At 31.2% G+C, this 25,767-nt stretch overlaps 1 protein-coding gene across 1 annotated transcript; it reads left to right on the top strand.

Annotated features, from left to right (window-relative positions):
* The first annotated feature begins 20,705 nt into the window (after nt 1–20,705).
* Nucleotides 20,706–24,510, top strand: LOC149545146 (protein VARIATION IN COMPOUND TRIGGERED ROOT growth response-like). The gene is made up of 5 exons (XM_089790535.1): nt 20,706–21,344; nt 21,479–22,550; nt 22,676–22,936; nt 23,051–23,881; nt 24,030–24,510. Exons 1-5 carry the CDS (start codon nt 20,848–20,850, stop codon nt 24,429–24,431), a joined length of 3,063 nt encoding a protein of 1,020 aa, XP_089646661.1. The 5' UTR covers nt 20,706–20,847; the 3' UTR covers nt 24,432–24,510.
* Nucleotides 24,511–25,767: the final 1,257 nt, after the last annotated feature.

The following is a 25,767-nucleotide window of genomic DNA, read 5'->3' as shown; positions in this document are numbered from 1 at the left end:
TAGGTCCTAAATTGGCAAGTGGCTATCAAGTGCCTAAATCATACATTAGGGGGGGTTCTTTGATTCATTATTCTTGATTCTTTGGAGGTTATCTTGATTGATCCATCATGGAAGAGGAAGATTTGATTTACTTGAACCTAGACAACTATCAATAATGGAGTCAACTTGTTGTTAGATATCTCAATCAGCACAATGCACTACCCTATGTGCCAAATCTTGAGTATAATCCTAACAAGAGTCTCATCATTTGGCATACTCTTTTTCTCTTTATTGTTGATGACATTCTAGATATAATGTCTAACATTAAGTCGTCTGATCCATATGTTACTTGGATGTATCTTTGGGAGCACTATTGAGATCCAACCATTCCTCCATCCTTAGAAGATCTTCTACCTCTAGTTGTAGCTAACTCCTCTTTAGTTGAGATCACACCTCCAGCTCCTGTTGCTCCTATTAATCTTGTTCTAGCCACAAATGCTTTAGATTTAGTGCAACAGGACCCTTTATGTGTTCCTACTCTACCTTCATGTGATGACTTCCTTTCTACCCTTGCAGACCTATTCATGGAGTCTCACATTGAAGATGTGGGAGACATCCTAGATGATATTCATCTTCTTTTTGAGGTGAATTCTTCATTCATTTCCATAGAGATAGATTCATGTACTTCAGCACAAAAGGGTACACATAGTCTTCTACGTGATGACTTCTTGTCTGACATTTTAGCCTTGTTTGTGGAGTCACACATAGCCAATTTGGAAGACTTATTTGATGATCTACCACTTCTCTTTGCCAAGGATGACACTTCTACAATTGTTGCGAGGGCCCACTCCAACCCTCATGTCCATTCTCTACATGATCAATTTTTCTGGGCTGATGTGATTGTGGACACTTATGTACAACATCTGCAGGAGGTCTCTTTTGCATTTGAAAAGACCGTTGGTTTTATGAAATGGGTTCTACATCACTCCTTGTTCAATCTTCACTTCTTCTTAGTAGTTTTGGAGGAAGCCATCATCTGCATTGACATAGGGACACTTGAACATGTTTCAGAGACACCATTCATCTTAGAGATTCCTTCTTCATACAGGGGATGCATCTTCTTTGTACCCTTGCATTTGTTTCTTCCAAAGGGGAGGAACATCATTCAATGGTCATGGATTAGCTTCTACATCAGAGCATTTCTCATTGATCAACACACTACTTTTAGTGGGGGGGGGGGGGGGGACTACCTTGTCTCCTTCTTCTCCTTTTCTAGGGGAATTTTTTCTCTTAGGGGGTTTTGTTCTTCTCCATGTCTATCTTGTATATACTTGATGTATGTCGTAATGGGGGAGTCTTGATTACTCCATCCATCCATACATCATGTGTTTTTTTCATCTCTTTTTGGGGGAGGGTTTTTCCCACGAGGTTTTCCCTCTTTCTCTGCTTTATGAGAGATTACATTTGCATTATGTACATGGGTACCTAACATGGCCTAGTAGATGGAACCCATCATGCACTTCATCCTAGATTTCATAAGCTTAAGGGCATTCCCCTAAGTTACACTTAAGGGGGGGTGTTGGTGTAAATAAGTATTTACTTATTACACTTACTTAAGTTTACTTAGGTTAATGTATTACTTAATTATTTTGAATTATTTTATTATTTATTTAGGTGAGACACTTAGGAGTTTGTGTACTCTCACAGAAGTACGCAACTCTAATTATGCACATGGTGTCTACAACACGAGAGTTTGCATCATTCACTAAGTTGTCATGTAGACAACACAATTATTTTCACTCCTAATTTGGCACATGTTGTCTACACCACTAATTTGTGTGCTACACCATTGTAGGCTTATCCTCACATCATCGCACTTAATTCCATGCTTAATGGAGGATAATCCATATCTGGTGGACATGTGCCTAGTCGTATGACTTATCATGATGTTGACTTCTATGCATTCTAGAAGCTATCTTGAGGCCTTTATATACAGGCACTCCTAGTATAATCTTGACATGGCATATTGAATGAATATCGTCATTTTGATCATACTATCTATTTGGTCTACTATTGTCCTTGTGCATTTGAGTTCCTTGGTCTTGGGTGAATTTTGGCCTAAGCCAAATTCTTACAAAAATAGTTAGCTAAAACAAATTAAGTACAAGATCTAATATTATAAAAAAATAATCAAACGTAATTTTCTCAAATTCAAAATATATATTTAAAATACAACAAGATTTATATTTGAATTATAATTATAATGTATATAAATAAAAATGTAATTTTACATAGTATATGAATAATTCTTGAATCTTTTTATTCTTTTTATTATTTATTCAAATTTTTAAGATGTACATTCAAACTTATTTATTATATAATTTTAAATCATTATAAATGTTTTATTTTTCAATAATACTAAATATGATCAAGAATTATATATATACACACACATATACATACATACATATGTATGTATGTATGCATGCATGCATTTTTTATTCTTTTTATTATTTATTCAATTTTTTTAGATTTACATTCAAACTTATTTATTATATAATTTAAAATCATTATAAATGTTTTATTGTCAATAATACTAAATATGATCAAGAATTATATATATGTATGTATGTATGTATGTATGTAACTCTTCTATTGTCGTATTCTATTTTTAACTCTATTCATATGACCTTTTAAGATTTGATTTTACATTTGTCCATTTTTTTTACTGTAGCTTTTTTCTAAATACTATAATTTTGTTATAAATAATAGGATAGAGCCTACAATGCATCAATAAATTCTAAGCCTCTCATTAGAGAGGTCTGGGGTTTGAACATACTTACTATAAACACATAATAATAATTAATCCTAATAGTAATAGTAAATGAATAATAAATAGTCAAGGCTTATTACCTATAAAAAAATGTTATAAATAATACCAAATTTAACATATTTATCAAAAATAACTTTAATTTGTAAATGGAAAATTATTTATTCTACTTGAGTTTTGGATATACAAATAAAAATGTAATTTTAAATACTATATGAATAATTTCTTGAAGCCTTTTATCGCTTTTATTAGTTATTAAAATTTTTAAAGTCTACAATTAAATTTATTTAATTTACATTTGTCCATTTTTTATTATAATTTTTTCATAAATATTATAAATTTGTAATAAATAATATAGATTTTTACATATTTATCAAAACTAACTTTAATTTATGAAAAGAAAATTATTTACTGCAGGGAAAATTCTATGTATCAAAAACTACAAAAAATATTTATAAATTTGTTGCATTAAATCTATATGGTTGCGCATAACTATGGCTTGATGTCATTTCAATCTAGATGCAAATATTTGTGCTAAAAAGAATGGTCATTATATATTTTTTCATCTTGCATGTATACAAAAGTTTGTCTTCATGTGTACTATTATAATTCTAATGGGTGATCTGCAAAGTCTATTTTGGAAGTTAGGATTGGTTAGTGTTAATTTTATATTGTCTTTGTTGTTGAATACATTTTCTATAATTCCTATTTTGACGATCATATCAAAAGTTCATTTCAATTGATCATATTCAAGTTGTCAATTTCATTTTACTAGGGTTTGTTATCACAATTCTAATGTTGGCAATTAATCTATTTAAAAAAAATTAACTTCAAAGAAATTTTGACACTTTAGTGATTCAAAGGTTTCAAATTTTGTTTGAAGGGTTGAGAATTTAAAAACATTCAAATTTTATTCAAATTTTAGAGAGTGAACAAATTAATTTACTATAATCCATTTACTCCAACTCACCTTATCACTACCCCCAAACTTTTGAAAGCTAATGATTAAAAAAATTGATTTATTTAGTTTGGGTTTAGTTTGACTTCTTATCGATAAAAACAAATTATTTTTATTTGTCTCTCAAAATCTAACAATATTATCACTATATTAAAAATTATTGAATTTTATAATATTCAATAAATAAATAAAAAAGATGACATTTATTTATATATGGATCTATTTATTTAACAACGATGTTTTATCAATTTTTTTATCTATTTAAAAGTTTTATATTTTTATTATTTCAAACTTTATATAGTTTAAAATTTTTATACTAGTTCTAATGTCATGAGTAAAGTTAGAATGAGGTTTTAAAGTTTGGATTATGATCTTCTTTAGGATTATGGTTTAATATTTGGGTTATGGTAGGGTTAGAACTAAGGTTAACATTAGGGTTGTCAATAAGATTTAAAGTTACAATTATAGTTAAGATAAGGACTTACATCATGATTAGTATTATACTTAGTCTTAGATTTTTGATTATGGTCCTTTTCTTTAGGGTTGTTAAGATTGAGGCTACATTTATGATTAAAGTTAGATGTTTTTATTATAGTTAGAATTGGGATAATAGTGTAGATTTATGTGATGATTAGAATTAGGATTGTGTTTATAATTTAGATTATAATATTGTATCATCAAAATATATCTACCTTATTACCATAATAATATCTATTGACATCTTAATAAGATGCAATTGCTACTTAGATTACTTAGAAATGCCATTGCTAGTATTTAGAAACCAAAAGAATAAATTAAAAACACTAAATTACTGTTTTGATACCGACATAGACATGGCAACGGGTAAAGGGTAAACTATTTTGTTTACCCCAGCCGCTAGCCCTGGCCTGTACCCTGCCCTCCCGTCAGTGAAACGTCTGACTGAGTCTGGCCGTGATCTGCCCATCTGTGACCCTACACGTCACCTCCCGCGATTCAGAAGATCCTATGATATGTGATTGCCAACTGCTTACAACTTATCTCATAAATGGTGGGCGTTGCCAACTTGGCAATTTATTTCAATGCAGATCGGATCTCTGCAATGGCTACAAGACACACCAAAGTTTGAAGCCATGAAATAAATGACACACCCACTTTCTCCAAAAATAAGCAGGAAGCTTCTATGTTTTCACAACAAAATAAGCAGGAAGCTTAATTTAATCACAAAAACATTGATAAGTTTGTTCTTCCTTTCCTTACGAGAACATCTTGTTTTGGTTGTTGAATTTGTAAGCTTCGCTTGGATCTTCTGTAAGTAGCAGCTGTTACTGGCGAACCATCTGCCTCCCCACTCTTCACCAGGAAAAAGGTATGTAAGTACTCCTCTGCTACTTAGTTTTCCTTAGATTTTCTACTCTGTTTACGTTTTTAAAGAAAAATGAATGCTGAAATCTTCTATAATTGCGTAGGATTTCCAAAACTCTCCACCCTCAAATCTCTCACCATCGTAATAGTCTTGTCTCTCCCTGCTATTGTTTGTTTTGTCTGGTTCATTTGTGTGTGCTTAAATCAATAAATAGTGTACACACATTTAAAGGCAAGGTCTTGAGCATAGATGACCATTTGTGAAACTATCCTCCAACAACTACAGCTATAATATCTCCAGTGAGTTTTAGTATTCCCATAATGACAATAGTAATACTTTCAATGAAATGAGGTTTCTGACTGTAATGTACCTACTCTATCTTGGCTTGGAAATTTCAGAAAATCACCTTCACTTCCCCATTCTTATTATGAATTATGGTATTTGACATTTGATATTTCCTTTGGGTTTACAAGATTTGATAGAGTTAATAAATATGTTATTAAATTTAGGGGATAGTTGTCCTTATCAATATCGTTACTATATTTGAATATGATATTTGCTTGAATAAGAAAATTTGATGATACTTCCCCCAATTTAATAATGGAAGATAATATGATCCCCTACTCTTCTCCTGATAGTTGATTTCTCAACTCCTTGGTCTTATTATTATCGATTATATTTAGACTACACTGGATAGTCTTCCATTCATATGTAGTTGACTATCTGAAGTTTAGTTATCCTATGATCAATTCTCTATCCTTCTAGTTTGTAACTTCTACTCAATGATATTCTGTGTTGTTAATGTCAATTGAGATTTCTCTTCGTCTTCCTATTCACTTCTTGGAGTTATCGAGCATCCAAGCTTCAATTATCTGTATCGGCATCTACAATGTTTAAGTTCTTGTGAATTGGATAACCCAAATAATGGGGTATGGGCAATATCGAGATCTGTATGATTTCATCGTTATGCTTCAGGATGTTTTCCCTGTGTAATTACTGATTGTCTATATTACACACATGTGGTGCCATCATGGAATTATCCTGGTCGGTCGATGTCTGAGTTACTGCAATTTTCCTTATCTCCATATCCACTGGTCTAATCCTCTTGTTGTGTATATTTTCCCCACTTTCTTCGCTGAGATCTGCCTTATGTATCTGCCACAAGAGATAGGATCATGTCTCTTAGATGGGTCGTGACTTTTAGTCATGATATTATAATATGTTTATTATAATTACTTTGTTCATATATATATTATCAATATATGATTATATATATATATTTGATAAAATTATTATAATATATAATAATATAACATATATATTATAATAATGACATAAGTAATAATATTAGTATGTTCATTTATATTATTTTATATCTTATCATTCTTAATTATATTATTTATTTGTTTGATCTTTTATTAATAATATTATAATATAATTTATTATTAGACTCCTTATGTTGTTCTTTATTATTAATTTAAATTCTAGGAGCAAAATAGGGGACATGACACTGACATATATAGTCATAATAAAGCAAGATGAATATTAGTGGGAATCAATATGAAATTGAAACTCTGACACTACATGGATAGTGTTGCAGGAAGTTACAATATGTAACCTCAATAGTTTTACATATATAATTGCTACTGAATTTCTAATTGTTTCTAATTATTATTAAATTTATAGTTGTTTCTCATTACTATTAAATGTCTTATTGTTTCTGGTTAATACTAGATTTCCAATTTTTTCTAATTATTATTAAATTTCTAAGTTGAAGAAAATTTCATTTTTGTTCAACAACGAGAGTTGATTTATACTTTTCTAAATCATATAATTAATAAAGGAGAAATTAAATCATTTATATTTCTAAATTATGGCAATGTAAGAAAGGAATAAGAAGGAATATTATAAATTAGATATGGAATATTATAAATTAAATGATAGAACAAAATTTGTGTTGATCAAGACTTTCTCTTCCATGTCAAATTTGTCAGTTAATTGATTAGAATTGGTGCATACAATTAACATTGAAGACAACAAAAAAAAAGCTTTCAATTTATCTAAAATATAAATTTTACTTGTCCAATAATTACTATTGTGATGACACTTATTAAATTCACTCTAATTCTACCAAATACAATTACAATTCATTTTATTTGATGTTTTATATAAATATTATATTTTTGAAAGCTATATGACAATTTTTTAACTTTTCAATTTTTATATATTATTTTTCTAAAAAATTAACAGTTACAAATGGTTTTCATATTAAACATTGATGTTTATTATAAATATTATATTTTTTAAAGTTATATGACAATTTTTTAACTTTTCAATTTTTATATATTATTTTTCTAAAACAATTAACAATTACAAAAATTTTCATATTAAATATTGATGTTTTATATAAATATTATATTTTTAAAAGCTATATGAAAATTTTTTAACTTTTCAATTTATATATATTATTTTTCCAAAAAATTAACAATTACAAATGGTTTTCATATTAAACATTGTAAATACTTATGTTTAAAACGGAAAAAAAAAGTAAAAATATTAACTACTATTTAGTTTTAATTATAAAATTAATTATTATTTATATTTAAATTGATAAATTTAAAAGTAATTTTATAGTCACTATAATGTATTTGTTATATATAAAATTTAAAAATTTAATAATATGAATATTAAGATATATTTTATACTAAATAATTTTTAAATAAAATTAACATTAAAGTGTTTCTAATTTAAGGAATTTGAATCTTATTTTAAAAATATAATTAAGATTACTATATACACTTAGTAATATCTACATTACAAAAAATTAAGCTACCATTTTGAATATTGAGATTGTTAGGTATATTACTTATAGGTCATAATATACCTATACTTTATTCAATGTTGATTAAAATACATTAACTCAAACTTATAATAATTTTTTTAAATAAAAATAAAAAAAGTTATTTTCTTACACATACACTAAATTTAAATTATATCTATTACTTTACTGAAGGCATGTACGACCCTTGTTGTATTTGATACAATCACCTAGTGATTAATCCTTTCAATGACAACCAATTAGATGTGAATATTGTTCTTTTTTCTATTAACTATAGAAAGATCAAAAAAATTATACAATCACAAAGAGTCAAAATAGAGGCATAGCCTCACTCTAACACTAAAGTGGCAAGAGTACAACAAGAATAGATCATATGCAACAATAGCCCAAAGAAAGAAATAGAGCTAGTGTAGAGTATCAGAGTATGCATCCACCCACGAGGTCCAACAGAGTGGGGCCTCCATCCAAACGATAGTCTTCCGCTCCTGGATTTGGGATAGCATAAAGATCTCCTCCTATTTGGTGTTATGATTCTTCTTAATAGCTTGGTCATAAAACCCTCCACCTTCAAATCTCTCACCATCGTAAAAACACAATAAGAGGAGGCCTTGAAATCTATGTTTAAAAAGATTATCCCATATACAAATCTCTCAGCATCTTCATAAAACTCAAGGTCATAAAAGTTTCAAAGTTTCCTTTTCAAAACCTTCACAAGTCACCTTCTATTTGTTTAAAATATTGTGCAAAAATAAAGAAAAACCTAAATAATTATGATATGATAGATTAGAACAAACCACCAACATTTAAATTAGATCCCAATATTGGAAAATAGATTATTTAATTTTACAAATAGGTGGGACTAATAATATTACCTTTTACCTTAACAATAAGATGATGTCATACAGGTCCAGAGCTTTCCAAGTGTGAATATTCACCCATTGAGTAAAAGAGCTTCAAATAGAAATTTTGCAGTCTAAAAAACAAAAAATTTGCAAAAGTACCCTTACTTCCTGCGAAAGTGGAAGATATTATTATAATTACATGGGGACAAAAAACTATTAACGTCTCTTGTTTAAAGCTAAAAAAATTAGAGGAAAAATTAAATGTCTCTTTCCTCCTCATTCAATATGAACTTACTTTTCCTTAGATATTGATCAAATTGTTTTACACATCATTTTAGATATTTTTATTATACAATAATTAATATATAAAAATAAGTATACTATAGTAATTTTGAATCCTAAGCTACAATAGATTTTGACTATTTGCTTCGTCTCATATATAACTCAAGTTGCTGACAAGTGATCTCTGAACTTATCTATAATGAAATTCTAGCTTGATATCTGATTCAAAAACTTTAATGTAAATTAGAATGACATGTTTCAAAATTTCAAAATTGTAATCATTTTCTTTGCCATACTTATAGGTACATGACATTCCAAACATAATTCTTATATATGTATATATATATATGTGCTCTACGCTTTGATATATATATTGCATATCTTGTGTTTGCTTGTTTTACTTGTTACTTTGTTCGTTGCAAGCGAGCGTTCAAGCATAAACGAAAGGTACAATAGAGAAAAATATGTTGCAACGATTACTAGGTATTTTGTTGGATCTCTATAACATTTGGATTTGGAACTAAAATAAATATCTCATATGTTTGGCTTGAGTGCTTTTACATACTTTCATAGATTCACACTTCATTTGGTGCTTTAAAATTGGATCTAGATTTGCTTTCATGCATATATGTTTCACATAGTAATTAGGCCCTATGAACACTATTTGGGAGATCTTGAGAGACTGAGCTTCATTCGCTTTCTTTACATGCAAAGCTCCTCTTGACAATGGATCCCCTTGTATGTAGGGAAGGATATTTGTCATTGTCTCACTATTCCACTTGGGTTTGTCTTCAATATCCATTAGTACTTTCTCTTTTGAGACTAGTGGTGTTTGTTGTTGGATTTTCCAAAAAGTTAGTTGGGTGATTTCAAATTAGCGTGTCAAAGAATCTTGTTTGTTATGTTAGGTAAGGTGAAGAGGGTAGAGGAGTATGCTCTATTCTCTTTTGGGCATATCAAAAACTTGGAACCCTTGAATCCAAACCAAGTCCCCATGTGGTACAACTTTGTGAGTCTTCCTTGATTAGAGAGGGTTAAACTAGAGTGGACATTCCCTTTAATGGGTCAACCATGTGGATGGTACCTCAAGTGGTAATAGCCATTTTTGACGTGGTAGTAGCAACTGCTAAATAAATGTCCTTGTGGGGGGAATCCCCACAGGTGTAGTCTTTTGTTGGGTTGTCGGATCTCCTCAGTATCTCTGATTGATTAAATTCTTGGAATATGTCAAAACCCTGGTATGCCAGGATTGGATTTCGCCCACTCTAGATTGCAAAAGCTGTAGAGTTGACCATTACTAAGAACTTTAGTGCTGCCAAATTTTCTTTTCTAAGACTATGTGCGTGATTGAAAAATATTTTAAGAACATACACAGTAGTGGTTCTAGGGATTATATTCATACTACGACACTATTTTTTTTCATACGCAAGGTTTCTTTGTCCCTTGCCCATTGCTTGCAGACATTTTCTTGAAATTCTTGATTGTTGTTCTATGTGCCTAATTATTATTTATAAATCTTAAATTGATCTTAGTTGGTTAAAAAAAGACAATTCATCAATCATCATTTGGACTCTACGGTAACCGTGCTTTTGTTATTCTTGAGTTGGTTTGATCATTGTGGACCTAATCTTGAGTGTTTAAAATTGTTGTCACTTTAGATCCTTGCATCATAGCTATCTTTGAGTTAGTAAGTCTTGTCTTATCTTGTCACCAACATCAAAACTTGCAAAGTTAGAGATTTCCCTAGTGGAGAAAGTTTTCTTTGGGATTCTTTGATTTCATCCTTGGATTGTGGGTATTCACTTGTCTAAACATATCAATTCATCTCATATTATTACATTTTATTACAGAACATTATAACTCTTGGATAATTCCATAATTGTGAGACCAACAATGGCATATTGTGTTAACCAATCGTGAGACCTCTATTGGCACTTTTTGTTAACAAAAGTGATAGACAGTTACATTATTACACCTTATTAATTGGACAAGTGATTACTTTACTACCCAAGAGTGATACCAATGCTTCTTGGAGTCTTCCTATTTACTAGTGTTTTCCCTCTCATGCTGGTTATGACTAGGTTTCAAGTGAGTCAAGGTAAACAACCTCAAGTTAACTTTGGTCAATTACCCTTAGTTCCAACTTGTCAAAAACATAAAAGAAAAGAACCTATCTTTGATCAAACACCTAAGGGGAAAATGGAAATTGAGTTTACTCCTCCTAGTAATCTTAGTAAATTGAACATACCTAGGCCCTCCTCACTTTTTGAGCAAGACATGTTATTCACTGGAAGCAAAGATAAAAGCATGGATGAGATAATAAATAATAGATTATTGAGGCAACATGGGGTTGAAACTTTGAGATCTCACATAACTCATGAAGATATTGATGGAACTACATCAAAAAATCATTTTTTTGGAGGAAATCAACACTACTCTCCATTTCTTGCTCCTCTTGGATTATCACCTAAATCCTCTCACCCAATGGATGATAAAATCAGACAAGATGAATTGGAAACAATAACATACTTGGAGAAGAAAATATTGTGTAAATTATGTGTACCTTAGAGATTTTTATCACATATTTGGAGATGTCTTGTCATTGATGTCAATACAATTTTTTCCTTTAGTCATTATTCTTGCCTCTCTTGGTCATCTCAAAACTATCCCATTGAGATTACATCCCATGTTAGTTGTACTCAAGTTCATTCAAAATTATTATAAGCTTAAAAGGGTGTGTTCCGTTCGATTAAAAAAAATTGAAAATGATGCCAAAAGTGTAAGTTTATGGCACGTAGAGGAGAATGACAACTTCTTCTACTATAAGACACCCAATAGTGGAGAAAGCATTCCATTTATTATAGGTATTCAAACACCATGGATGCGAGAGATGATGGTGAGATATTCATATAACTCTATTATAGCATTGGATTCCACTTTTTCAACAAACAAATATGCTGTGAGTATACCAATGTCAACTATATTAATATATATTAATATCCAACTATACCAATGCCAACCATATTAATATTAATGTCTAACTATTTGATCCATGCTTGTGTTGAACCTTTTTCTATACCATCAATTGTTGGCAGTGTCAACCTAGACATCCTATTCTGTAGATCCGTGTTGAAAAAATGGTTTGTTTGACTTCTTGTTGATCCATTCTTTAAGTTGTGAAACTAGATAAATGGGAGTTGTCGTCTTATTTCTGGATCAATATTCATATAAGATTCCATGCTGGCATCGAGATCTCCTTTCGCAAGCCTTAGTTCTTCACCTCCATTACTAAGGACCTGTTTGGGTATGAATGAATGAAGGTTTTTCATCCTTGTCCATCTTATTAGCGCTGGCTCCTATCCTTGATAAATTCATTGTTTCCTTCTTTCATTCTCTTTCAAGAGTGCGCTGATCTCTTTGACTTAATCACATAACATCTCTATAGGCTGGCAAAGAAACTAGGCTCTGATACCACTGAATCTTATTAAAAACTCCTATTTCATATTTGAAAGTGGAAATTCTAATTATGTTTTAAACTCAAATGACCTCATAATATTTCTCTAAGCTATGAGATAAATAGTTTTGAAAAGTAAATGGTCTAGTGTCTATGAATTTACTATTGACATCTCAATCAAGTTTGTTTATTAGTGACACACACACTCATTCATATGGTCAGTTGCTATTGTTTACTATGAATTTGTTTCCTTGGGTTTTTTTCATGTGTCAACTACCATGGAGAATAAGTTCATTGATGAGATTATTGTAGTATCCTAATCCCTTTGGATTGTTAAAACCCTTATATCTACAGCAAAGAAAAAAATTGATATAAGGTGAAGGTGGAAAAAATGAGTTTATTTTTTTTCAAAGAAAAACTCTCTAGGGTTTAGTGCTATAGATGAGACATAATAAGAATACAATTATATTCATACTTTTTATGTATCAACTAATTTTTTTTTATAAAGATTTATAACCATAAACTTTATCAAAACTTGACCATAATCTACCTAATCCCTAGCCCTAATTGAACCTCAATCATGACCCTAACCCACAAATTTTTATAGAGATATAATCCTAATTCATTATTCCATTGTTCACAATTTTGAAATATTAATGAACCTTCTCCTTTTAATCAAAATGCATCTGTATTTACTTTTAAATATGTACAGTTATTTATATTTCTTTATGATGTATAATTTAAAACTATTTAATTTAATAAATTTGAACAACTTAACTAATAAATATTATATTGAAGATAGAACTTTGAAAATTTTCAATTTTTTTGCTTATGTCAGTTGGGTTAAGTGTTAGTGTTAAATTGGTCTTACGGCTATATAGTTTAATTTAGTAATATTGCTAGAAATTAATATTTTCTAACACTCTCTCCCCTACCTACTCTCACCATATCTTCCTCTTTTAACCACCCTCTCTCTCTCTCTCTCTCTCTCCCCCCCCCCCCCCCACCCTCCGCCTCCCCCTCCCTTTAGGATATGCTCCATAACCTCCCTCCCCTCTCTTGAGATACACCCGCTAATCTCTCTCTAGATATGCCCCTATTACCTCTCTATTCCTCATTTCTCTATAGATACACCCTCTAATATCTCCCTCTCTTCCACACACACACACACACGCCTTTCCATTCTCCCTAGATATCTCCCCTAATCACCCTCTCTCTCTCTCTCTCTCTCTCTCAGGTTACTAATTAGCATAAATGTATAGAATAAATGTATTTTTCATGCATGTTTTAACAAGATAGAGGGTTACTAATTAGCCAAATATTGTACAAAATGAGTAGGGGATTGAAATGGGAATCACTCATTCGATTAGATGTCCAAGACATTCCAAAAAAAGGAAATCTTTTTTCAATGAATGATCTTGAATGGACACCTATTGGAAATGAAAATATCTAGGAGCTTGACTTATGTGCTACTATCCCTCTTGGGAGACTTGCTCACTTTATCAAAGGAGAAGGTATATTGCAAGATGGCATAGAGACAACATTTCTACGTAAAGCTCATAGAGAGCTAGAATTGGAAAACCCTACTGACCATAGTACCATAATGTATTCAAGGTATGCTTAACATTTTTCATATAATTAAGCATGTCATTCATATATATATATATATATATATATATATTTTAAATTTATTTATTTATCATGTTGATTAATATATTATTCTGTACGTGTCCTTAAATAGATATCATTGTGCTTTTGGGCCCAAGGATAATAGAAAAAAACTTAAAGACATTAAAAAGGTGAAAAGGATACGAAAGTTTATACAAAAAAGGGGTTGCCAAACCCACTTTCATGTTAGAGTTATGTATGGTACACCACAGGTTGCTATTATCACATATAATGAATTTATCCATCAAGATGTTAATGGTGAATTTTGTCATGGAAAGAATGATCCTTCGAGAGATCCAAGGACTAGCTTTGCACCAAGACTATCAAATGAATGTAAATCATACATTGAGTCCTTATTAATGATGGGTGTTGGAATTGATACAATTTGTGAGCAACATTACTTAGACCATGGTCTAATAGAGATGATGAATAAGAGAGATGCTTGTTTACTAAGGAAAGATGTATTAAATGCATGGAAAAGAGTACGCTCATTTCGATCACAAAAAAATGAGGATGATGCAAAAAGTGTTAGTTTATGGCATATAGAAGAGAAAGATAACTTGTTCGTTTACAAAAAACCAAACACCATGGGAGATGTTCCATTTATTGTAGGCATCCAAACACCTTGGATGAGAGAAATGATGGTCAAGCATTCACATAACTCTATTATAGCAATGGATTCAACATTTTCAACAAACAAATATAGTGTAAGTATAGAAATGTTAACTATATTTATTAATTTTATTTTTTACTCATTCATTTTTTTATTTCAATAAATTAATTTTTTTTAAGTTGAATTCATGTGCAGTACGAGTTATATACATTGCTTGTTTTTTATGAACAAGAGGCTGGTGTGCTTGTTGCATGGGCAATATCTTCGAGAAGTAGAGTTGAGGATATAAATGAATGGTTAACAGTGATCTATAGACAAGGGAAACAATTGAGAGATGATTGGCATGTCAACGCATTTATGACAAATGATGCTAATGCAGAAATTGAAGCTATCAGGTTTTTATTGATCTTAATTTACACATTTAAACCAAAATTAACTCAATTTTAGTCATGATTTATGATATAAACTACAATTTTGCATTCATTTTCTTAGAATTTTATTGATCAATTTTTGCAATGTATACATATCATCTTTTAATTGCCGAGTACTTTTATGTATTTGGCATGTGTGTAGGGCATGGCTAAAATATGTGTACAGGTGAGTCAATATTTAATCAGAATATATCAAGCATCACTTATTTGAGTATGAAACTTCATAATATCTTTTCTAATATAGGTTCGCAAGCAATAGGGATGTTGGAACAAACATGTTTGATAGACTGGGCGACATAATGCATGCAATGAGTGATAATGAAAATACCACCATTCACTTAATCAAACAATTCATGGAGGAGTTCAAAGAAGAGAAAACATTCACTAGTTATTTTCTAAAAACTTGGTGCCATTATGAAACCTGTATTGGTAAGTTTGTTGGTAATTTCATTTTTTTTGTATATTTGTATTTACATGTTTAAATTTATTATTTTTAGTTAACAAAATGTTTTTATGTTTTCTTGTATAGCAATGTGGGTGAAAAATCTTTGAAATTTCTTGCATGCCAATCAAGAAACTAATGCATCTATAGAGTCTTATCATTTCCATATCAAGAGTCATTATTTAAGTGATTCTACCAAAAAATGTACCAAAAAATGTACAAGGAGAATGGATTGGCTTATCCACCACTTCTTCATAGGATAGAGCCATTTTATAAAAATAAAAGATATTTGCAGTTATCTGAATTTGTCACTAACTTTAAAAAAGAAAGATATTATAGAACTACACTAGAGAGATAAAAAAATAATACCAAATTCAGATTCCTATGAAGGGGTACATTGTTAGAAAATTTGGACCAGATTTGCACGTGTGTGATTGTCAATGGGCACAAAGAGGAAACACATGTAAGCATGTGTTGAAGATTTTAGATCTTATAAAGAGAAACCAAACAAATGAAAATGATCAAGTTGTTGGTAAGTTTCTTCTAACATTTGACTATTATATAGATTTATTTTCGAAGTTTATGTTTTCTTTGAACTAACAAAAAATGAATTGAACTATAGAAGGTGTTACTCCATTGGTTGATCATGGTAATAATGGTGGAGAGAGTTCCTATCATGAGAATAATATCATTTGTAATGTTTATTTATCTTTAATAGTAAAAATAATTATTGATTTTTTATGATTCTTAAGCTTAATAAATTATTATTCAAAGTGCAGATGCATATAATCCGTTAGAAGATCAAGAAGTGATTGGAGTTCAAAGTGTTCAAGACCAAAGAATTGGTAACTCTCAATGCCATGAATTTTCAATTAAAATATTTATCTTTTCCATTTATTTAACTTAATTGTTATTTTTGTATAGATGGTTCGAATTCGTCAAGTCCTTCCAATGATGTGTATCAAAATGCTTTGAATTATATGAATTTATTATTCCAAAATCTACCACCTGGAGAAGATGTAAAACTCATATTTACTAAATGTTTTGAGAGATTTAAAAAAGATTTTCATGCATCTATGTCTTCCCTTTCAAAGTTTACAACACTCCTTGGTGCTGAGAACATGCCCATGGGACGAATACCACCATGGTTTAGTCCAACCAAACTACATAAAAAACATATTGTTCTCCAAAGACATAGTGACATTCATCAAGAATCAAATGAAAGAGTTGTAGGGCAGGAAGAGTTTCAATTCCATTCCATATCTCATAGAAAGAAAAAGAAAAAGAAGGTCTTACATCATTCAAGCATAGCCATACAAGAAGAAACAACTACTATCATGGAACATGGTTAGTACATTTATTTTAATTTGTTCTAGTAATTTTCATAATAATAATTCTTCCTCTTATTTATGTGTAAAATTATTTGATTGTAGCTTTGAAAGATGTAGAGAATACATGCTAGTGTCGACTGCCCTTCTCTATTGATTTGAACCAATCAACAATAGATGAAATGCAAACTATAGATGGTAATATTTAATGATTAAATATGTTAATTCATTAATTATAATATTGTCATTCTTTGTTGATTCTAACATCCTTTCTATACTTAATCAAATAATTAGCATGTACAATTTGTGAAACTCAACCATCATCAACTATTGGTGTTATCCTCACTCAAGCATTTGAACAAAGGATTTTAGGTAATTAAGAATTTCAATATTACTAATATATTAACTACATATTATACTTCTAAATAAAGGATTAATTTGTGTTGACTAATTAATTATACATGTCATTGCAAGTTAAGATGGTGAAAAAATAGTGGACAACATGGGCTACCATTTTGTATCGATCTTAATCAGCTGCCAGGAACAATGTAAGCAATGCAAACTAGTGAAGGTAAAATCATTGTTAAATATTTTTTCTTACGATTTTCATGCATATATATTTTCATGCATCTATTTTTAACAACCAAAGTATATGTTTATATGCAAGTTTTAATGAAATTAGCATGGGGAGTTATCATCAACACTATTACAAATATTCAATATGTTTTACTAGATTTTCCAATGTTTTGATAGTTTAGAATACATTTAATACTACAATGTTGAGTGTGGGGGCAGGAAGAGACTTATTCAATGTGTAAGTTTAATTACTTCTCATTTTGACAATGACATTTTGGATGGAGTAGCTTGATAATTCACAATAGATTCATCATTTATATAGGTACTTTATATATAACATATAACAATAATTTTTATTACATTTATGGATGTTCTTGACCTTAACTTATTTGGGAAAAGAGAATATAATTTTTCCATCTTCTTTTATGTTTTACTATAATTTTCTTTTGTAGTTTGAATGACTATTTTACTTATAAATTCTCTATTAGAGGTTAATGAACTTGCATTTTTCGTTACCAACCTAATATTACATGGAGTCAAGAAACAAGTGATGTTATGCAACAATGTTGAAGTGGTTTAATTTCTAAGTTTTCAAATGCATTTACTTGATATCTTCATTTAAAAATTTAAATGTCTTGTAAATGCTTTTCTAGTTAACTAGGACTATCTATAAATACATAGTTGTAAGTTCTCAAGTCAAGGTATTTATCTTATAGGTTAGTGGGATAACAATCAAAAGAACGCTTCAAAAGTAATTATATTTAATTTTTTTACTAGATGGACTATTCTAGGTTAGTAGAATATTTAAGGTTCAATCTTAGTAATTCAAAAAAATTCTCTTTTTATTTCATAAAGTTGTGTAGTTTGAATCATAGTATACTTAGCTATTAATGTTTTCTTTGCAACAAAGGTCTAAATAGAGACATGATAACTTCAAATCAACTATACATTCACTTATAAGGGTTGAAGACTACATTGGAGAAGTGTTAAATGCTAGAAATTAAAACATTAGGTCATGTTATTTCATAAATTTGTATAGTTGGAATCATAGCCTATTTAGCAAGTATTAATCTTTTTTGAACAAAAGTCTAAATGGGGAAGGGATAACTTGAAGTCAAAAAAATTCATGTATAGTAACTTTGAAATACAGCCTTTGATTTATTAAGTTAACAAAACTTTATTACCTATAGGTTTATGTTATGTTGCAGTACCAAAGTGAATATAATATATTTTACATTTAAATATAATATAATATAAAACTTGAGCCTTAATCTAATTCTTAGATTTATTTTAAATATATTATAAAATTTATATTTAATATAATATAAAAAATAAACTTAAATCTAATTCTTAAATATAATATTATTTAAGTTTATAACTAAGAATAAGATTAATACTAAGAATAAGTTATAACTTAGAATAAGTTTATAAGAATAAGATTAATCACACCTTATTTGATAAATTGTCTTCTTCTTTTTCTACTTTACAAAGTTCATTTAGATAAAGCTCTAGAAATTTGGTTGTAAGAATTAATTATAAAAATATTATAAAATTGTATGTAAAAATATGTATTTTAATGTAATCCAATCTAAATATTCAAAATGTCTCTTTAGTAAATATGATTGATCTTTAATGCTTTATAATTATAAAATTGAGTATAGTTAAATGATCTCAAATTTAATATAAAAGTTTGAAAAAATATATATTAAGTCAATTTAAAACTAGTACAAAATTTAAAAATTAATCTAACGTTTATAAGATTAATTTAAAAATTCACAATTACATTGCAATGTTTTATACAATATACAAGCTAAAATAAAGGTTTCAATTCAATTCTATCAGTTTAAAAAACAAATTTGCATGCGAACAAACTAATCTTCAAACTAATCATGATCTAGCGATAGCCATTTCAATAAGACAATTGTTGTTATTCTAATAAAATATATAATAAGTGGCACCAAACTATGGAGAAATAATTTTTGTGAGTCAAGTGGAGAATGAATAACACAAATAAATGAATGTACGCTAATGTACGAGAATGAATAACCATACTAAATACAATTCTTCGACTAAGCCATCAATAGCTTAAGAACAATTCACAGTAAAAATAAAAATATGCTATAACTTAACAACCAAATTATGTTATCACTAATTGTAAAACATAGTAGTACTAGTCTCTTTATTTTTTAGTTATAAACAAATAGGCTAATATAATATTTTATGCCCACTCCCCTACCCTCTTTAGTACTTTGACATATTTTCTTAATTAGCTTAAAATCTCACACTAACAATTCCCTCCCTTAAAATAGGAAAATAAAATTAAAAAGTTCACTTAATTTATCCTTAGTCTATAATTTTAAAAAGCTACTATACTTTCCATCACAAATTTTTTTTTTCACTTTGACCAAAAACGCCTAAATATGGGAGTTCATTTCACCAATTAGCATCCAAATTGGGGGATAGGACGTCGTTATTGTCTTTCACTGGTGTGATGCTTAGACACGGACGGTGACGTGAGATCGGCAGATCAGATCACGTGCAAGGTCGCAGATGGGGAGATCAGGCTCAGACTCAGTCAGACGTTTCACTGACGGGAGGGCAGGGTACAGGCTAGAGCTAGCGACTGGGGTAAACAAAATAGTTTACCCTTTAGCCGTTGCCCATAGACATTGGCATCTTCCCACATGACCACCCTCATTGGCGGTCCCCACCAGTGTAATACCATTCCACCGACATTTTTATTAGTGGTAGACACAATCTTTCCATATCGCCGACCTTTCCATATATTTTCTATTTTCTATAGCTGGTTCCCACTTTGTTCTCGGTACTTTCTTGTTTCCTTCCTCTATATTCGCTGTTTCTTCGTCGCTTCATTGATTGGTCATTTCATTTCATTGACCACGCCTTATTCCTATTCAATATCTTTTTCATGTGCACTACTTTTACTCGTTCTTGTGTCTTTCTTCGTTATTTACTTTGATTTTCCTAATAAACTGTGTCAGTCAGAGGCATACTGTGTTCCTTCCGATCTCTGTGTCGTTGGTGGTCCCCAGCGCGTGAGATTTTTTGGACTGATTCCTCTTATCTTTTTGTCTAGTGGCAGACATCACTGTCTCTTACACTCTTTCATCCCTTCGTTTTTTCTTCGTTTCCTCCAATAATTGTATCAAATTAGCCCACTCTGCTTTGGAAGTTTGGAGAGAGTTTCACACATTCTGCCATTGATATCCACATTCCTCTGCAATTCTCGTCCTGCACTCATGGCTTCCACCTCCTCAGCTCCTCCGGCAAGATCGATTGGGTCTGCTAAGTTGTATGATGTTTTCATCAGTCATAGAGGTCCTGACGTCAAAGAAACCCTTGCCAAAGAACTCTATGACCTTCTCAAGGCAAGAGAATGCAAAGCCTTTCTAGATCGTGAAGAAATTGAAGGGGGAGACTCTATTTCTTTTGCTATTAAAAATGGCATACTTTCATCTCGTGTGCAGATTGCCATATTTTCCAAAGGATATGCAGAGTCCTCTTGGTGTTTAAATGAACTTGTTCTTATGTTACAACAAACCGATGCCGTCTTTATTCCCGTCTTCTTCAATGTCCAGCCCTGGGAGCTGCGCCACATCAACAACGAGTCACAGTATGCTGCGGCGTTTTCTGGGTATCAACAGAAAGGCAGAAATCTTGATAAGTTGGATGAATGGAAAGGGGCCCTCGCATCCGCTTCAGATAGATCCGGTTACGAATTCAGCCATCATAAAGAGTAAGATAACAATCATACGCCTTGTATTGACTATGATTCTTCATGTTTTACTTCAAGTTTTCCTCCACTACATGACATTCATTTTTAGCTTAATAGATTTCATTTCTAATGACATTCTGGATTTTGGGTTTCAGCAATTTGTGTGAAAAGATTGTATCTCGTGTGGTACAAGTAATTGAAGAAAAGAGGAGGAATACACCCTTGCCTGTTGCCAAATATCCAGTTGCACTTGACGAGCTCGTCCAGGATTTTGAGAAATGTTGTTCAAAGACAGCGGGGATGGTGGGAATCTTCGGGCTTGGGGGCTCTGGTAAGTCTACCCTGGTAAAGGAATTGTTTAATAGGAAGCGTTCACGCTACAACGCTTCATGTTTTCTCTCTGATGTGAGAGAATCACATGCCAGACGTGAATTGCACTGCTTACAAATGCAGCTCTTAAAAGATCTTTTCGATGATGATCAAGAGGTGAGGAGTGTAGACCATGGAATTGGAAAGCTGAAGGATCATCTGGGACGGTCAAGGCGTTTGAATTTCCTTATAGTCTTAGATGATATTGACCATGAGGATCAGATGAACGCTCTAATACCTGAAGGTATGCTGGGCTCTGGCAGGCTGATAATCATTACAACCCGTGACCAGAGTGTGTTAAGGGGTGCAGATGTCCTTTATCAGATGAAGAGGATGGAGAAGGGTCATGCTAAGGAGCTCTTCTGCAGCTATGCTTTCCGTCTTAGTGGGTGCAGAAATCCACCGCCTGCGTTCGAGAAATTAGTTGAAAAGTTTGAGGAATACTGTGGAGGTTTGCCCCTTTCCTTGAAAGTTCTGGGCGCAGATGTTTATAGTAGGGATGAGAAATATTGGGAGCAGGTATTGGAAAAAGGGAAGAAAATCCCGCACAAAGATATAATGCAGAGGCTCAGAATTAGTTTTGATGGTCTGGACAGAGAGGAGAAACAGATATTTATAGATATAGCTTGCCTTTTCAATGAAACATATAAAACTGATTTGATAAGTAATGCTATAATAATCTGGAATGCGTCTGATTGGAGCGCTGAGCATGCCCTTCAAACGCTGCAAGATAAGTGCCTGATTGAAGTGGTTAACAACCGATTTGAAATGCACGATCACCTTCGCGATCTGGGAAGACAGATGGCAGATGAGTTGGGCCCTCCTCGGCTATGGCACTCAGAACTCCTGCGATCTATGGTGTGTTTCTTCTTTACATTTAAAAAAAAAAAGAACTATAGAAAGCTTTTGTCAAAATCTTTTAATTTATGCGTTTTTGAAAAGTTTTTCTCGCCAATAACACTTAACCCTTAACTTATCTGTAGGAAGCAAAACGATTAAAGCAATTACTGGCAGAAGCAAAGGGCAGGTGTTTCGATTGGTTCAAGGATTGGACTGTCGGAAGGTTCATTACTTATTTTGTAGGTGAGACTGGCCTAGTGTGGCTTGAAGTTCATAGTTCGGGCGACGACCTACCGATTACCATTCCTTCGTGGATTCCTCTACATAAATTGTACATTTTAATCATTCACTGTGTGGAAGAATTGTGGAGCACTTTTCAGCAACAGTTGCAGATCAATCCCCAGGTATTTCGCTAACTTTTCATGGAATTAAGTAAGTCTCCATTCATAATATTTGTTTAAAGAAGATCGTTAACTACTGAGAAGCAATTCATTTGTTAATGCAACCGTCAATGTCAGGCCAGCTTCGAGTTGAGAAAGTTGACGATTTATGACTCTCCCTCTTTGCAAAAGCTTCCAGATTTGATAGGAATGTTCAGTCATCTGGAGGAGTTGAAGATTATTGATTCACTACATCAGACAGACGCAACGTTCTTGGCGCAATCAATTAAACAACTTAGTAATCTTAGATCATTAGAATTGCAGCAAAGCGATAGGATCTTCTTCGGAGGGGAGTATGATCTGGGCTATGCATTTTTGTTTAGACGCAGCCGCATCATGGATAACCTTGGGAATTTTGATCTGAGCAAAGGTAGAGATTCAAACAATCCATATACTTCTACAAGCAGCCGCATCATGGATAACCTTGAAACCATACAACTTGTCACTCTTCAAAATATATCCAAATTGGTAATTAGTAGAGAGATGTGCCCCAGACTTCGAATACTGGAAGTTAGTGAGCTTCGCAATCTACAAGAAATGGAGTTAAAGAAGCTAGAGACTCTGAGCACTCTTGTTGTGTATGACTGTCCTCGGTTGGAAGCAATATCAGATTTATCTACTCTAATAGGGCTTCAAAAGTTGATGCTAATGAAGTGTGGGTTGTTGGAAGCAATATTAGATTTATCTACTCTAATAGGGCTTCAAAGCTTGAGACTGGACAACTGTGATGGGTTGAAATGGGTGCACCTTGCTCATCTACATCGTCTGCAGGAAATCAGTATTACAAAATGTCGTGGGCTGCAGAGCGTAGAATGCGAAGAAGAGTTACCCGGATTGACAAGTCTGGAGATTGGAATTCCTGATGGAGGATGTGCATCGTGGGTACGGAATTACATATGTGGATTGAAGGTAGTACTACTTTTCCTCGTCGCAATCAATTTGTTTTTGAGTGGAAAACAAGTTTATTCAGTCTTTTAAACATGTGTTTTATCTTTAATATTTTCAGAATAATGTTTTATTATTCGCTCTTTTTACGCTAATATTTTAAATGTTTCAGAAGCTTCCGGCAAAGACAATCATGCGCATTGTTTTGGAACAGGAGGAAATGGATGAAGTATCATCCAAATTGAATGCAAATATGTTTACTGAGGTAGTTGGCGCCCACAAAGTCAGTAAGTTGTCGCCCTGGAAGGATGTGAAGATGAGCAGCTCATCGAGTGCAATCACTATATACGCTTTGCTACGATATTTTGGTTCAGAGGGTGGTGTGGATTTGTATAGCTTAATCACAGTTGTATTCAACCAACATGATATTGAACGTAGCCTAGAGGACGGGACAGTAAAGAAGGGATTTAAGGTCACACTGAAAACTGGAGAAGAAGGGAAAGCTTTAACTGTATTACAGAGAATTGCTGATCGACTGTACCCACAAAGAACGGTACCAAATTTTGTAGCCTGACATGGTCTGATCTGATATTTGATCTTTGTAATTATTTGTATCTATTGTATATGAACAATGAAATAGGGTTTTCTTATTAGTTCTTTCCCTATAGAATTTCTAGAACTAGCATCTTATTAGATATTATTTAGTGGTTCTGCCATCTTTACCTAAATAAAAGGAAAAAAGTACCCTACCAAATTTAGTGGCAAGTGATGTGGTAAAGCAGAAGAAGAGGCAAAAGTATTGAGAAGTATGGTCAACTCTAGAGTCCATCTTTGTCTTATCGCAGTGAAGGATTTCCAATATTTCTGAGTATAGCATTTATTTCTTTGTTTGTAAGGCATGAAATCTTTAAAATTGGTCGTAGGTATTTTTAAATTTTAAAGATTATAATCGTATAAATAGTTTTGTGTCTGAGTTTCTATAAGATTTTTTAAAATAATTTAAAAATAATAATTTTGCATTATAAAGTATTTATCAAATGATTATTCAAGGTAATATTATATTAATTTTATTTGGTAATCTTAGGTTTAATTCTTGTACAATTTTTTTAATTGACAATAAAAGTTTATTTCAATCATTCTTATTATGAGAAAATATAGAGGTGAAAAACTATTTCACTTTTATTTGGGAAAAAGATTATATGTACACTACCAAATACATATGTTAAAGAACATCCTTATAATAACAAGTTACATAATAATTAAATTTATCCCGTAGAACTCTTTGAAATTTTTAAAATAATTTAAGATTGTTTATTAATTTAAAAAATTAGAAAATTATTTTTATATTTATTTTAAAAATATATTATATTATGTATAAATATATAATTAAATTTATTATATATTTTAAATTTAATTTTATATAGCTTTTGAAATGTTTTGTCTTTATTTTTAACAAGGTTGCATAAGAATAGATGTTAGAAATGTAACTTTAGTTTTTTTTTTTATTAAAAATTATATTTAATTTATTTTGATTTAAAGGAGGTACTTCAATAATCACATTAATCTTAAAGTGATTATTTAAAAAACGAAAGGAAAAAATGGAAATAGTAAAATAATATAGTGAAAACCATATTTTATGTTGGAAGTCTAATGGGAAAGTGAGATGCTAAGGGTTGGGGTGAATTAGAATCTCTCAAAAACTTTTACCACTTCACACATTAACCATAATTTGCCTTACAACTCATCAAGCTTAACCTTGTATGTAATCAATCATGTAATAACAAATATAAAATCTACTAACATGAACAAAACACATAAGAAAGTAATAAACATATGACACAAGACTTGGTCTCATAGAAAAATTCCATGATGAAGGTAAAACTATGGTGGGGATGACACCCACAAAGTCT

The sequence above is a fragment of the Cupressus sempervirens genome, chromosome 7 (genome assembly GCF_028749045.1).
Source record: "Cupressus sempervirens isolate cs-2001-9-10 chromosome 7, ASM2874904v1, whole genome shotgun sequence".
Classification (NCBI taxonomy): domain Eukaryota; kingdom Viridiplantae; phylum Streptophyta; class Pinopsida; order Cupressales; family Cupressaceae; genus Cupressus; species Cupressus sempervirens.
The sequence above is the reverse complement of the archived record's forward strand: the minus strand, read 5'-3'. Positions and strand labels throughout refer to the sequence as shown.